Genomic DNA, 16962 nt, shown 5'->3' with positions numbered 1-16962 from the left:
AGGCAAGGATTCTTTTTTTTTAATCCTCTTCTGAATGTTGTACCACAAATTGTAGAAATCCTATCCAAATTTAAAAGATTTATTGTACATTAAAGATGAATGCTAAGCAAACATACAGTAGCATCTTTGACATGGGGAACTAACTACAATTATTCACATTCAGAATATTGTGATCAGTTACAAAACCTGATATATCACACTATTTTACTTTTTTTACTTAGAAATATTTACTGAGATGGCCAGAGTAAGGTTACAGAACGAACTCGTAACCTTTCATCTATCCCAAAATCTTCAAATGAACAAATGAATATACGTATTCATTACAGACTGTGTTAACTGATTTTCTGTTACCATTATATAATGCAAATCTGCATAAAAGTTCACAATACTTAAGTCAATTCAATGTATTTATTTTGGGCAGATTTAATACCACAAGCGTGTCCATCTGTTAGTCACTTTAATTCACAAAAGTTTCACAGCTTCTTCTTGATCTCCTAGGAGATAATTTTCAACTGATAGATAAGCTAGGCAGCTGGCTATCTACATGTTTGCTATATCGAAGTCCTGTAGTTCTATTACTATCCCATCTTGCTTTGCTTCATCTAAGCATCAATAGGTGCACCCTATTCCTGAAGTTACGTCTCATTATGAACCAATCTGGTTGAGTATTTGCAAAAATGAGGTAACTAAAATATTGGGAGCGGAGGTAAGTATAGATGAGTACTAAAAACTGATATTAGAGAAACTGTTATAAGAAATAGGCCTTAAACAATTGCATAAATAAATATACTACATATTTAAAAGCCCTGAAATATTATAATGAATGAATGAATGAAAGAAGGATATAGTCTCTATATCCTATTCAGCAAGCACATCAGGCATTTCCCAATTAATATCTCATGCTATTCATGAATGGTGGGCATTTTCCAGAATGAAATTTAAGGTAATATTGAGAATTACAATCCAGAGGAAACTGACAATCTGAATAAAGTGTATTTGCTCCTCCAGAAGGCTGTTTAAATCAAGACCAGGAATCTAATATATTACTTGAACAATAAATTGTTAATGACTGCACTGAATGGACCTGATGGGAAGAAGTACAAAACATAACAGAGAACACAAATCAATATACTGTAAGGAGATTTCAGTGAAAGATCTTAACTTATTGATCATTCTCTAAAGATACTGAAAAATGTTCATGCTGAACCCACTTTTTATTCAGGAACCTGGAGAGCATACATAATACTCTCTCCTATTATAATGCATTGTGAAATACTGTATGCCTTCTTCATTTCACTTGGTTTAATAATTTAATACTGCCCACAAATACCTATTAAATCCTGAGCATTATTTATGTTATATTCAATTTATGAAAAAAGGTATCTCTAGAAAAGAGAGGGTTTTTTAAAAAAAGTATATCACAAACTATTATGGAATCCTCATTTTTGAGAAATATCACAATTATTATGTTTTTCCTTAGCAGAGTTATTAGACTAACATGTTCAGAATGGAAATTTTCAACAGGACAAAATTCTAAAGAGTATTTAAAGTAACAGGCCATGCACCTGATGACATAGATTCCAATTGAAAGGATTCTATACATCTGTAACTTGAAAGTACCACAATACTGTTTTATTTTAACACACTTGAATATTCGTATTATTTAATGCTAGCAGGGCATTACCATTTAATAGCTCTGTAAGAGCTTTATAACCTAATATTCTTAAATTCTTAATATTAAATTATTCAGAACTACATACAGAAGAATGTTCTGAAGTTCCAGTTTATGTTAAGCATAGTTTGAAAATTGTGAGAAATCAAGTAAGGAATATCATAAAAGTAGCTCTATAAGGTTGCTTTAATATTGCTTTAATATATATATATTATATATATATAGCTACATAAAAGTAGTATATATATATAGCTACATAAAAGTAGCTCTATAAGGTTGCTTTAATATTGCTTTATATATATATATATATATATATATATATATATATATATATGTATATATATACATATATATATATATATACACACACACACACATATATATATATACATATATATACACACACACACACACACGTTTGTGTGTTTGTGTATATATATATATGTGTGTGTGTGTGTGTGTGTGTGTATATAGCTACATAGCTTGTTCCTAGCTTCAAACTGTGGCCTGCCACAATGGGAACAAACCATAGGTATCTGGTTCAAGTATCAAGCTAAATAAACCACAGAAAGAACTTCTTGACTTTGTTTAAATATGAGATATGGACAAGAAACAGCATACATTAGTTAAAGTTGTCTGTTTCATAGCTTATAAGCTTGTACTTTAAGTTCACTTTAGTTTTAGAAACATCATGGAGGTCAAAGAGTTAAACGTTTGGAATATACAAGGCATTAGAAATAACAAGAACAAGCAATATTTTGTCTTTCAAATAGCCAGACTAAACCTTTTATTCCAGCCTACAATGCCAATGATGTAGGATCATGGAAGCTGTAATACAAGATACGTAAAGGATTAAATTTTATTTCTTCTTAGCAAACACACAAAATGGAATACAACCCCCTCTTCTCTCTCCACAAGGTGTGTCTGCAACTTGGGTAATAAATTAGAAAATTAGATCCTTTCTGCAATCACTTTAAGAGAAAACTCTTGTCCAAAAATGTGTTTCTGAAGCAGTATATTACTAAAATGAATTATACAAAAGAAAACATATAATGCTTCAAAATATTATTAAACAAAATCAGTAATTCCAAATAGTTGGAATAGGCAACTGAACAGGGACATAATCAAAGCATGTAAAAATTCTTGCATGGAATATAGAATATGGACAAGGAGAATCAAAGCGTTAGGACTAGGATCATCCAATTAAGCTGACTGGAAGTAAATTTAGCACAAATGCAAGAAAATACTTCCTCTTGCAGTATATAATTAACCTGTGAAATTCATTACCATCAGGCATGATCCTGGTCACTCACTTGGATGGTTTCAAAAGATGACAGGATAAGTGCATGAAGGACTTACAGGCTTGAAAGTCTTAGAAAGTCAGTGTTATTTCCAGGTTGGAAATAGCATGCCTCCAAATACCAGTTGAAGGGAAATAACAACAGGACAGTGGTATGTTCCCACCCCTGGTTTACATAGCTTCAGATTCAGTGGCAAAAAGGTGCTTTGGAGCATGACTGGGCACTCACACAGCAACTCCTTCAAGTGCTGGATCTTTTCCTAGGATCATGTAGCTGTCCTTAATACAGCTGCAGCATTATCCAAAGGAAAGTCTTATTTGGTTTAATGAGTTACAGATGCTGCATATGCAAATTCACATGCTCCAGAGCAACTTTCTGCCTTTGAAACAGAAACACTATATAGCCCTAATACGTATCTAGCAGTCATTTTCAAATACTCACCGGCCTTACATATTCCAACTGAGTACAAGGAAAATGATGAATGAAAACCATTTATGTCTAAAGTTTATTGCGAAAGTAAGATCTAAGAGAATGATCATACAGTTTCCTTTAATTGTTAATGATCTGGATCCTTTAGTGAAACTTGGAAAGCTATCTTCTACTCTACAAAGGGAACAAACAACAGCACAAAATACTGTAGCTTGTCCTGAAAAAGCATATCAAGCATTAATTTTTGGTCCTAAGTAACAAGTTGGTAACTGTTAAGAATTTTTTAAAATTATTTTCTTACCTCTGAGGAGGGATACATGGAGCAGATACTGCAGGCATAACTGCACACGTTTCAGCGACTGTTTTCTTTGACTTTTTAGCTTTTTTTCTAACCCTTGATGTAGACCTAGTTTTGGCAGAGCCCTCTTTTCTATAGAGGCCATTTTTCATTTCAGCTTCTCCATAAATATTCAGAGGCCTCCGAACAGACCCAGGTGGTGTATGTATATCACAATATGCAGTCTTTTTCACTGAGAATGTTGTACCACCACCACTTAGTTCTTTCACGGGTTCCATTTTCATATATAAACCAGCCTTTTGAGCGCACGTAACATGGAATGCTGTGTAACAGTTTGCTTTGTGGCACTGAATACAGGCACCAACACCTTTCTGTTTACAGAGGTAGCATGTTAACTTCCATCGGGCAGGGGGAATGTTTTTGACTCCATCTATTGGCTCAATAAAAACTGTATTGGCAAATCCAACCTCTGGAATCCAAAGAGCACATACAACATGTCCCCACCGATCATCATCAGTCTTTTTAAAGGCACCTCCTTTGTTTGGACACAGTACACAGTCTACAGGCCTTGAACGGGATTGCAGACATTGTCTGCAAAGCCACTGGCCCTCAGGTATATATGGCACCCCATAACACTCCTGATGCACTGCTAAATTACACATATCACAAAAAAGAATCACATTGCTGTTCTGACATTCTCCATCCATGCAAATACAACAAACTGCATCTTCATCAATTAAAGACTGATGTTCACCCTGTTTCTGAGTCTCACAGTAAGACTCTTTTTCAAAACGGTCCATAAGAAATTCAAACATATTTTGTGATACAACAGAGACTCCATCACTCTTTCGTTTCTCATTGATTATTTCTAACCATGCATAATCTTCTTCATCCATGTCATATTCCACTTCATTATCTAGTTCTTCTGAAGACTTTTCAATAAATTTATAGTAAGTTGGAGGTCTACGAGGTGCAGAAGGTGGACTATATTCAACAACATGCACTTTCGGTTCTGGAAGAGTACCTGCAGTGGATGGAATGCCATGTGTGTTTGGAAGTGTTTCATTTTTCTTTTTAACTTTATTGTTTCTGTGCCTCTTTGCTCTGAGAGAGACCAGTGGTCTCTCACTATTTTCTTTATTGCTGTTACATTCACTTAATTCTTGAGCTGTAAGATCATCTTCCAATATAATCTCTAAGGGTTCAAAGATACTGATCCTGTGTAAGCGACCTTCAATTTCTATTTCTACCATCCTTTGAGCTTGGGCATAGGTTAATGTTTCTCTAGTAGGGGACCGTTTAATACTGCATGGAGAAGAAGAGTGCCGTGCTGAAGATACTCGATGACATCTTCCTTTCCTCCTCATTTGGTAATGATTACCTACAATTCAAAAAGGTGATTGTTAGAACAGTAAGATTGAGCTATACTATGAAAACAGGAAAGCTGATTTTTTTCCCTTGAAGGGTACGACTAGTGTTTGCATTTTTGAAAGATACTTGTACACTAGAAAACAAAACACACAAGTTAAATTGAAGAATTCCACATCTGTTTTACTAAGTAATTAGTATAAGTATCTACCTATCTATATACTGCATTAGAAACAGAAACATATTCCTGTATTATAGGGATAACTTTGAGACAGAAGAATTAACAGAAAGGCTAATTTACATGAAAAAAAATGATACAGAGTTTCAATCTATCCAGCTATACAAGCCTACTCATACTACTATTATCTTAAAATAATATTTAAATTATTCTATAATCCTTACTTTTAAAAAAGTCAATTACAGGCATTCACAAAATTATTTTTGTCTTCCATATGAATTGAAGTTACATTTCTACATACACTTATCTAGAATTAAATTCCAATGCTTTATCTATTATTTATGTATATAAACTCATGAAAATGTATGAAATTTTTGCTTTGCTCTTAAATGACTTCAGAACAAAGATAATCCTCACAATTGCTGCAGGGGAAAAAAACTTTTAACACACAAGCATACATACATATAGTACTTATATTATTTCTTCTATTCCAATAATTATCCTCCTTCCCACACTCAGGTTATGCCACAGGATGTTATAGATTTTCCCACCTCTCACATTCAAAAGGGTAAAAATGTCAGCCTTTTTAATATACTGACATCTTTAGGCAGTATTGTCTGTATTGCATTTATCCTTATTCTTCTCTGGACAGCTCTCATATTTCAAAGCTCTGTCTAGGACACATCTGGAAGAGAAAGGCAAGTCTGATGCAACATTCCTAGTTAGAAATGGCACCTTTACATGTCTTGAACTTGGAAGAAAACATCCCACGTTCTGAAGCTTTGCTCCATGTTCAGAACAAAATATCCCTTGCTTGTTTCAAGTTCAGGACAAGAGATATGTATGTGATCTCGTTCCAGTTGTTTCAAGAAATCCAACCTCACATGATTAGCTCATTTTCATTTAAATTCTTTGAAGTTAAGGAGATGTGGAGATACAGTTCCATCTTTGCTGCAACAGTCTGATGCTGGCTGATGAGGAGGGCAAGAATGAAGGACACTCAATTAAGCACATGTGACTTGATTCTGGTGGTGCGGTATTTTGGCATGTTTTTGCATTTTCTTACTGCTTCCTTTGTTTTTATATTTTTAATCATATGTTAGCTGTCCACAGTTGCTACTTGTAAGTTGGGCAACCATATAAATTATTTAAATAAGCAAACAAAAACATGTTCAAAAATGGATACCATTCTGGATATCAAAAAAAGACTTGTGAATGCTTGATAGGTATATTAAGTATCAGTTTACATTCTTTACTAAGTAAATTAGAATTCATGGTTGCAATGTAACCTTGTTGTTCCTAGGGGGACTATGCTTTCCTTTTCTGTCAAATTCCCAAATGCAAAAATATGTCCTGTGTAGCATATGAATATTAGTGATACACTATTAAACTTTTAGATGGTAAATGCATATTTATGATGCTTTGTTTGCTGATGTCTACAGGTGTGTATTTTTGTTAGTATGTTGTTTGTGGGTTATGCTGAAGAGAAGCCATTGCTGTGCTTACTTCTTTGACTCACTTGTATGATTGTGTGGGCATGCCAGAGAGCAAGAAACAGACTTTAACTGTTGTGTTCATTGTTCACTGTGGGAAGATTTATTTTTAAAAATTCAACCATTTGACTAATTTAATTAATAATATGCATTCAGAATGGACTATTAATTCATTTCTTTTTTGATGCTAGGACAAAAAAGGGGGTAAGGACAAGGCACGTATCTAGCTCTTATTACTTTTTACAGAACACTAGGAATTTTTCAGAGACAGAATATGAGGAACATTCCATTTTGAATGTTCTGGGCTTAAAACCATTTTCCCCCATTTTGTGTACACCCTTATTTGAGAAGCAGTGTACATAAACCCTAGTACTGTAGTATGAGAACTTTGGGACACCTGTTGAAGTATAAGATCCTTGTAACCGATATACCCCAAAAAGAAATGGGTTTATCCCCCCATATTGTATTACCTGATTAAATTATTGGCAGACAATTAATATTTGGATGGTTGATGTAATAGTAAAGGAATCCTGCTGAAAAAAAAACAAGTTGTAAATTTATCTAAACAAGTAAACTTGTCAATCACTATACCTCCTAAATAAAATCTTGTTTCTTTTTATAGACAGTATAAACTAAACATCTACTGTTTTATTTAAAAGCATTATCTCTAGTAAATAATTTTGCAAATCCAGAATTATATAAATATCCAAAGCATGAAATTCCTTGTAAATTTATCAGATTCCACTGGTACTCCATTCATTCTAGCTTTTACACCTGGAGCAAAATACAACTATATCTTTCTCAGAAACAATGGAGAAAAAAATTATCTGGAATAATAATTGACCAAAAAGTAACTTCCACTTATGATGCAGATTGCCTATTTTTTTTTTTAAATTCTCAGATCATATTACATTGTTGCACTACCAAAGCCAGCATTTAATTTTCAGTCTTGCTTGCCCATATGCAACTTAGGAGCCCTTTGAGCAACACCAGCCTTGTCCAGGGAAGATTTTGAATCCCAAAAGTAAAATGGGAGGAAATTATCTTTGCTAACATTCATTTCTTACACACGCATACACACACACACACACACACACAGAGAGTTTGCTATAAAAGATCTGGAGACCTTTCATGAAGAGTGGGAACTAAAAATGGGACAAAATCACACATCGTTTCACTGTTATTAGCAGGAATTAGGGGGGATATTTCCTGGAAAACAAATGAAAACTCTAAATCCAAAACAGTGAGCCAATCAGAGCGCATCTTTTCTCATTTCTTGTGGAAAGTTTAAGTAATCAGTTGATTCCATTTTAGCAAAGGTGCAAGACAGAACAACTGATGATCCCCGTGTACCACAAACATAGTGTTTTATTTGGAAAAGTTGTAAACCTCAATGGCTGAAGTAGGTTAGTCTAAAAGTACACATTTAAAACATGAAGAAAAATAATCCATCTTTGGATCATTCTAGTCAAGAATACCCAGATAAAGACTACTCACTAAGACATACATGATAGAGTTCAGCTATTCCCAGTAATTCCCCTCTCAAACTTTAGCATATGGATATACAGTGCTCAAGAACACAGAAGACATTTGTACAGAGCTCCCTTACCAACAATAAGCCAAAGAACATAAGCAAATAGAGTCAAATTAGTTGGTGAAGAGTAGGGAACAAATCTCAGTAATATCTTATTCCCACCTATGAAGATTCCATACTCAATCAGGAAAGAACCATGCCCTCTAATTAGAAATAAGCAAACAAATAAACCATTAGGAGCAAAATATATTTAATCTTGAGCAGTAAAGTCGCTTTTCCAACAGTTTAAATATACATTTAAACATTTATTCAGACATTTTGTTAACATAAGTCTAAGAGCTATCAATCAGTCAGTCCTTTCACTGGAGGTTTTCAGGGGGGGCTGGACAGTCAATTATCAGGGATGGTGTAGGGGGTTGGATTACCTCGTAGATCCCTGCTAACTCTCTAAACCTCATACTTCTTCCAATACGAATATGTATCAAGACCCTTGTGCAAACTCTGTCTTAAGTCATAGTACCAGTTTTTCTGAATCACCGATTAACTTGTGCTTATAATTTACCCTGATTAGGAGCTTAGTTTGTTTCCACTTTTCAAACTCATTATAAAGCTTTATTACAAAATAAAATACAATTCTAGAGCACAATTAGAAATAACCACGTAACTTGTTATTGAAATTGATTTGTTTTAGAAAGCATTCCTGCCATGCAAAATATGTGACAGAAACAAATGCAACAGGCAACAGCTGCTTCCTTCTTAGTCATTCAATGAAATGTCTACAGGGTAGTGCCCCCTAGCTTTTCCTTCATTCATTGTAGGATTTTTTATATATATATATATAAACAGGTAAGTGGAGTAATATGATGTAAAGACTAGAAAATGTAAGTAACACTGAATAAATTTCTGCTCTGGGAAGAACTTTATATAGGTAATGCATAATACCAATTATTGTACAAATATTTACACCAGAATTGCTAAACTGCTATAGAGTAAAATGTCTTTTTAGACAGTATATATTTTAAGAAAACTTAACTTTGGAAAAGATAGTGGTAAGCATAATTAAGAAAGCATTTCTGTATTTAAGCATGAATATTAAACTGGTGGTAGGAAATGTAAATATGTGCAGAGTTTCATAGAATTAACAACACGGTTAGGCTTAAACTTTATTCCACTGGCTATATAACACATATTTTCATGCATACAACACTGTATCTACAAAATTTGCATCAAAATATAAACCTTTACAAAACTCCCAATTTGTTAGGTTTAGACTTAAAAGATTTGAGTTATTTTTAAAATAGCATCTGATAGACAAGTTTAGTTTCTATACGAAACACTGAAATGTTTCTCTTTGAAATAAGAAAATGTTTATAACAATTTTACAAGTATAATTTACAAACAGCAATTCAGAACATACCACTATGCTTGTAAAGTGGCAGAAAAGACATCAACTGGTTTCGCACTCAGATAAATGCATAGCGTTGTACAGTATAGCCATAAATTTCTGTTTGCTTTCTTATACAGTAGGCCATTATTATCATTTTAAAGCCAGTAAGCCAGATATCCCAGATCTAGGCATGCATTAAACATACCCTGAACAGTAAGTTAATACAACATAAACTATCTACATCATCTTCAGAGAATGCTTAAATCACAGGCACAACAGCTGTAATAATTATTTCAGACAATGAACAGATATGATAGAGTAACAGACTTGCTCAACCTAATTGATCAAACGTCAGCAATAGCAGTCAAAACGTCTTGCAGTTGAAGTTATTGAAGATTCTAGAAAACTGTTAAGTAAACATTACTATTTGCTGAAGTTATATCTATATAATAAAAAGCATAATGAGAACATTCTTTCAGCTCACTTAAAAGGATATATTCAGAGGAATAGTAATAATAATCTATTAATCTTGTATGCCACCCAACTCTCAATAACTCTGGGCAGAACAGAACCCAATCTATAAATGCTAATCTTAAGAACTCCAGCAGCCTAATCTTCTGCATGGTTACACTCAAATATATACCCGTTTAGTCGTTAGAACCCACTGTAGCACAGCAACCAAGTCAATGGAAGGACAAATTGCGTTTCACCCAAAAAGTGAAAGTAATCTCCACAGAAATTAATCCTTCCCCCTGACATCACCAAACCTAACCCTTTCCAGAGTATACCCAGGAAGACAATTGATATGAAAGCCTGAAATGAGATACAGAGAGCAACTCCCCCGACCGCCCCCCCACCGCCGCCGCCTCCCAGCCACTGGATTCCCCCGCACAGGAAAAGAACATTAAGTTACAATGCCTTCTCATCTTAGAATAGTTCGTCCCGCACGAGTCACCCCCACCCCCAAACATTGGTTTCTCCCCGCCCTGTCCGCGCCCATCGTGACATAAACACACTCGCTGAATGGCTCCGAAGCACGCCTCTTTTCCCCTCCCACACCCCGTCTCTGCGCCAATGGTTCCTGCCCAGACCCACAGCGCTCCCCTCCCCCACCATCCCCCGCACTCCGCGAATGGTTCCTTCCACGCCAGGCCCAGCAGCTCTTTCTCCAGCCTCCTCCAGCGCGAGCGGCCCCCCCGCGCGCCCTTTCCTTCCTTCGCCGCTTTCCCCACCCCTGCCGGGACAATACTCGGGCCGCAAACATGGCGCCCGCCCAATGCCATCCTGCCTCCGCGCTCTCGCCCCAGGGGAGCCGCCTCAGAGGCTGTGCCAGGGCAGCCAGCCTTTCCCCCACCCGAGATCTTCAGCGCTCACCTGAGGGAGCCGCAAGGACGCGGCTGACAGGCCCTCCTTTTACTCGAGACACCGGGCTGGGTCTGGGCTAATGGCGGCGGACGCGCTCGCTCCGGCTGTTAGCGCCCGGCGGAACGGAGACCGAGGAGGAAGCGGCGGAGGCGGCGGCGAAGGAGCAGCCCGCGCCGTCGCGGCTGCCCGCGGGCTCCCGGTTGTGGCGGCGGAGGGGGTGGCGGTTGCTGGATCCGGCTGCAGCGACGCATTCGGGGCGGGAGGCGGAGCGCGTCGCCAAGGGCCGCAGTCCGGCTGCGGGTTGGGTGCGGAGGCGCCCGGGGCCGAGAATCTTCCCCTCCTCCTCCTCCTCCTCCTCCCCCCCTCGGCACAAACAATGCGGCGGCTTCACCACAGCGCTCGCGCCGGCGGGGGAGGGGAGGGAGTCCGCCAGGGGGGAGGAGGAGCAGGACGTGAGGGCGCCAGGCACCTCCCAGCCCCGCGGACGACGCCGACGCGAACGGCAAGCCGAGACGCCGCGCGTTTTGTGGGCGGAGCCAACGGGTCGCACTCCTCCCCCCACGGGGTTCGTCACCCCTACATCAGCCAATCGTCGTGGAGAAGCGTCAAGGTCCCCCTCCTCCAAGCCTCTCGTGGCGGACTTAAGCTGCCGGTCGGGATCGAGAAGCGCGAGTTTGCGCGGGCTGGCAGGCCTTTCGACGGCTGGACGTTAAAATGCGCCGGGTAAAAAGCAAAAGGGCGGTTAGAAGCTAGTTTTGACCACGGCGACGACTGCCATTTTGATTCACACCTATTAATCTCCTCAGTTGAAGGATGAGGCTTCGGGGTGAACTTTGGTTTCGTGGAAGAGGCTCGGATTGCCGAGTAATAAGCGAGCAGGGACTCTTGCGCTCCTCTTCCCGAAAGCCAATCACTTTGCTTCTGGGTACGGTAGTCTCAGCGCAGGAATTCGGGATCTTACGATCATAGAATCCCTGTGCATAACTCTAGACAAGAGCCAGATTTAAGTCCCCGCTAGTATTGGGTGGCCGCCAGTCACTTTCTTCAACTAGCCTGCCCCGCAGGGTTGCGGGGGTGTAGAGAGTAAGGGAGATGACCCTGACGGAAACATGCAAGAACAGTTACCTAAGCAAAGGGGGCTGAAACTTTTTTTTAATCCTGGGAAGTAAGATTAACAATCGGAAGCCGCTCAGGCAAACACCTCTGTCGCTCACAAGGTATGAGAAGGTGGACGTAGGGCACAATCAAACTTGGAAGAACCTTTTGTTGTAGCCTAACTGAATAAAGTGTAGTTGTAGTCTACCTGGGGGAGTTGATCTTCTGGTCTAATCTACTTTGCAGGATAGACAGTATTATACAAATACCTTTTGTGGTAGAAATGATGAATGTGAATGTTTAAAAGTTTACACTTCTATTTGAGGATCGGCTATAGCCTGTCCCACAAATCCACATGAAACTCAGACAAGAGAGGCAGGACGACTCAGTTCATCTTATAAATTCAGTTGGTTTTATTTCCAAGTAAATCAAATGTAAGATTTCTGCTAGAACATGTAAGACACAAGCTTTGAAATAGTTACTGTCTTTCAGCTGTAGCTAAACTTGAGACATTTATCTACACAGATTTAATCAGAATGCAATTGTAAAAAGCCATTGAATGGATAGCGTGAAATTCAAACAATAAAACTCAGATTCATGGTTCTACTCTTGAAACTTTTAAAAAAATAGTAAACTAAAAATATATATAAATGCTTATTTTTATATATGTATTGTTTTTATTTAATTATCCTACGAGGCCCAGAGTCACTTTCTGTGAGATGGGCAGCTATATAAATTCCATGAATAATAATAAACAATAATTGTCCAATTACATTCAGAGTTTTGTTTATTCGATTTATAGTGTGTCTCAATCGTCCGAAGTGATTGTTGGCAACTTACAAGGTATTAAAACAAATAGAAAACACTAATAAGCAACATACTAGAGAAGGAAACAAAGAACTATGGAATAAAATTCCAGTATCAGTATGGAGTCATGAAGAACCCTGTCCCCCGACCTGTTGAAAAAGCCACGTTTTAAGGGCTTTCCCACATGAAAGCAGTGCAAAAGAATAAAAGGCAATTAAACCTGTACTGTACCTCAATACAAATAATAAAAATAAAGGCATCCACTGAACTCAAGTGGGTTGTGGATCAACTGGAAATACAAGATTTTAGTCTTTATGTATGAGGTTTTTCAGCCACATCTTCTAATAGTTTCCTGTGGTATAAATAATTACATGAAACAGCCTTTCTCAACCTTTTGACTGTGGAGGGACCCTTGAAATATTTTTCAGGCCTTGGGGAACCCATGCACATTCAGGCTCAAATATAGGCCACAAGTTAAAAAATTATTACATTTGTTTCACGGGTAGGCCTGTATATATGCATTAACACTGTTCTTAAATTAAAACTAAAAAATGAGACCTCTTTAATGTGAAGTTGCCCAAATTTGAAATATCTTTTAAAATAAATCACAATCTCCCAGGGAACCCCAGGGACCTCTCGTGGAACCCTGGTTGAGAAACCCTGAAATGAAATGACACAGATTTTTTTATAATAATTTTATTAAGTTTCAAGTAAAGATAAAAGCTACAGAAAAAAAACTACAAAGGAAAAAAAACTAAAAAAGTGTAGAGACACAAGAGAATTTTTTTCAAAATGACAAAAAGAGGTGACTTCTGACTTTTAAGAGCAAGAATATATAACAATGTTCCATAATCAATCCCTTACTCTATATTAAACCAAAATCACATTATTTCTATAAATCATTCCATTGGCACATTATAAAAATCACTAAATACAGTTACTCCCTCCATTTATATTAAAAGCAATACACACACACATACCTCCTAATCAACTTGGTGGAAAGAGATGGGCAGTGACAAATTTGATAAATAAATAAATAACCCCCATTAATTTAATTATTTCCTTCCTACTACTATTCTATAAATTCCTGTCTACTATAGTAAAGATCAGACTTAAACTAAAAAACATAAATTGTCTGCCATTGTACTTGATAATACAAGAATTTTAATAATCTTAATCATATTAAACCTAAAACCAGATATTTATTTTCTATTATACCTTAATAATCTTGATCCAAATCGTTAAAGATAAACGAAATCAGCCAAACCCGAAAAGCAATCCAGATATTCTTAACCCACATCCCACTTCAAAATAAACCAGAGCATTTACATATCCCCACAATGCGTACAGAGCTTTTTTCTTTAAAAAATCGAACAGCCCAGCTGCCCCCCTCAAAAACTCCAACTTCTCTTCAGGAAACCTCTCATACACAATAAACCCTTCTTTTCCATGGTGTTCCACCAGGAGATCAATTTCATTTATGGCTTGCAACTCAATCTCTCCCTTTAATTTCTTCAATTCAACTACCCGATCTTCATCCAGCATTTCAACAGAAGTCCTGATCTCACTCTTAGAAGAGACATTTCTGTCGCTGTTAAATTCCTCAGTTTCATCCACGACATCCCCAACCAGATGAAACATTTTAGACCTCATATTTTCTACAATGTCCTGAATGCCTTGCATAAAAACTTGGTAGGAATCAGAAAGAATCTGTTTTAAATCTTGTTGGAAGTCAGAAAAAGTCTGTTTAAAATCCTCCATGTCTCACACAGTAGATTATGGTGCCCCCTAGGAGCTTAACCAGCGAAGGTCGAAGATATGAAAGGATTCCGAAATGTGTTTATACAAGTGAAAGTGAAACATGCAGCCAGTTCCCCAGGGAATATAGCAGCAGAAAACTGAAAGTTCAAAACTGCCTATTCAACGTGTAGGAAAATGCTACTATCTTCAAATTTAGTACAAATAATAACAGGGAGACAATTATTTACTCTCAATCCTCCTTAACATTTGGAGGGAAAACACGATGCAAAACTTAAAAATAATTTTTAAAAAAGTAATCCCAAAAATAATGATAAGTACCAAGAAAACCCACTTCTCCTTGCTATAGAAAGATTCTCTTAGGGTATGCGTACTTAACAGAAATATAAATTGGGTGATTTAGAAATGGGTTGGCTGTGTCCCTTTAAAGCTACAGCGCGGCTTGGAAATGGTGATGCCCCAGCCTCCCGGCTAGCTCTTACTAGCTGAATGCGAATGCTGTTTGCAATCTTCTGGCTGCAAGCACAGATGAGGTGATTCCAGGGGTTTTCCTTTTTCTGGAAAAATACTCCTGGGCTTCAAGAAAAACCTGCCTGAGCCGGAAAAAACTGCCGTGTTGTCAGTTCTGCCTGCTGAGCCCGCAGGCACAGCTGTTCAGTCCTCCATTTCCCCACCAGAAGTTCATGAAATGACAGTTATATGAATTAGTTGGTTTTTTTTAGCTATATCGTCCCATGATACAAGGAATTAATTTGCTTTAAGGCTATTGGAGGAAGTGCCTAAAGAAGGTGGCAAGCTCAGAAGGACAAGCATCTACACCTGCCATATTCAGTAAGTGGTTCCTTATTTTGAATCTATAAACAATGGAACATAAATAGTATGTGTTCTGATCTGCAGAAAGATATCTTGTTTAACTTTGTGTCATGCAGACATTCTGTCAGCTTCTGCTTAGGAGTTAATTGACACATACCATATGACCAAGGGCAAACTTTTCTATGCAAGTCTACGCACATAACATGGAGAGATGTTATAAAGGTAAGCCAGTGTGAAATTATTACATGCATAGTTATAAATATTTAATGACTAGCTATCCTCATTTTTATTTTACAAAACCCTAACTGGCGAATATATTTGACCATATATATATATATATATAAACATTTGAAGTCATTTTAGAATATGGTACTGATCAAAATATGGCAGTGATTTTAGTTGTATAATCAGATGCACTTTTCAGCTAGTCAAAAGGAAAGTCTGCACTGAATAAATGATTGAAATCTATTTCAGTTTTTGGCAAAATTGATAAAAAATTCCACCGTATCACTCAAGCCAGCTTCTTTCAACCCCAAAACTAAAAAAATCACAAGCAAAAAGCTTTTATTAGCAGTCTGAAGCTGAAAAGCACATTTAATATAAGTGCATGCTATCTGTTACATTATAAAGTCTTTATTAGAGATTTTTTAAAAAGCTTATTGTAGTTACAGTTTAAGACAGAAAAAGGCATTAAACTAAATGACTAAACTGAACTTCCCCACACCCTTTAGTTCTTCAGATGTCTTCAATCTCTACCTACCCAGCACAAATGTTCAAGATGGAGGAAGAATTCATTTTTCTCACAGATGTCATTCTATCATCAGAAACAAACCATTGGATAAGCAAAGATCTGCACAAAAAGTATAAAATTTATCAGGACCAGTTAAACTGCAACAACATAATAAACAGGTTTTAATAAGAATTCTTTAACCTGGATCATGATCACAATACACATTTATACTGTAGCCATCCTGAAGATTTTGCCAATTTCTTTCACTCTACTCAGTTGTTCAAATAATAGATCAACATAACTATCTGCAAGTTATTTTAAAATGTGCAGATTTATTATTTGAGAATGAAAGAAAAAACAGCCTTCATAAATTGACACTCGTGAAAAACTGAATATTCATTACAGAGGGAAAATATATTAAAAATTAAGGAAATATTTATTGTGCACTGCAACTGAAAATGCCTAATTAGAGCTCTATAGAAATTACAGTAAGCAAAATAACTTTTACTTAATGCTAAAGTTTACCTTTCATAACTAATCAGGTTTCCATATATTAGCAATGTATTGTATTTAAATACAGGTAGTCCTCACTTAATGTCCATTCATTTAGAGATGGTTCAGACTTACACTGCTCAGATGACCATCACTGCATCCCTGCGGTCACAATTTGGGCGCTTGGCAACTGGTTCGCATTTATGACTGTTGCAGCATCCTGTGGTCATGTGATCACCATT

General features: G+C 37.1%; 1 protein-coding gene across 3 annotated transcripts in view; it reads right to left on the bottom strand.

Moving 5' to 3' along the window:
- Positions 1-11159, bottom strand: part of BRD1 (bromodomain containing 1) — a 48337-nt gene extending 37178 nt beyond the window's left edge. For all 3 annotated transcript variants that reach the window (XM_063307939.1, XM_063307940.1, XM_063307941.1), the window contains exons 1-2: positions 11035-11159; positions 3704-5081 (exon numbers count right to left, since the gene is read on the bottom strand). In XM_063307939.1, coding sequence (XP_063164009.1) covers positions 3704-5067 — 1364 coding nt within the window. In that variant the 5' untranslated portion in view covers positions 5068-5081; positions 11035-11159. The remainder of the gene's footprint in view (positions 1-3703; positions 5082-11034) is intronic.
- Between the last annotated feature and the right edge of the window lie 5803 nt (positions 11160-16962).

The sequence above is a fragment of the Candoia aspera genome, chromosome 7, assembly GCF_035149785.1.
Source record: "Candoia aspera isolate rCanAsp1 chromosome 7, rCanAsp1.hap2, whole genome shotgun sequence".
NCBI classification, from domain to species: domain Eukaryota; kingdom Metazoa; phylum Chordata; class Lepidosauria; order Squamata; family Boidae; genus Candoia; species Candoia aspera.
Note: the sequence above shows the minus strand (reverse complement) of the source record. Positions and strands in the feature narration are given on the sequence as shown.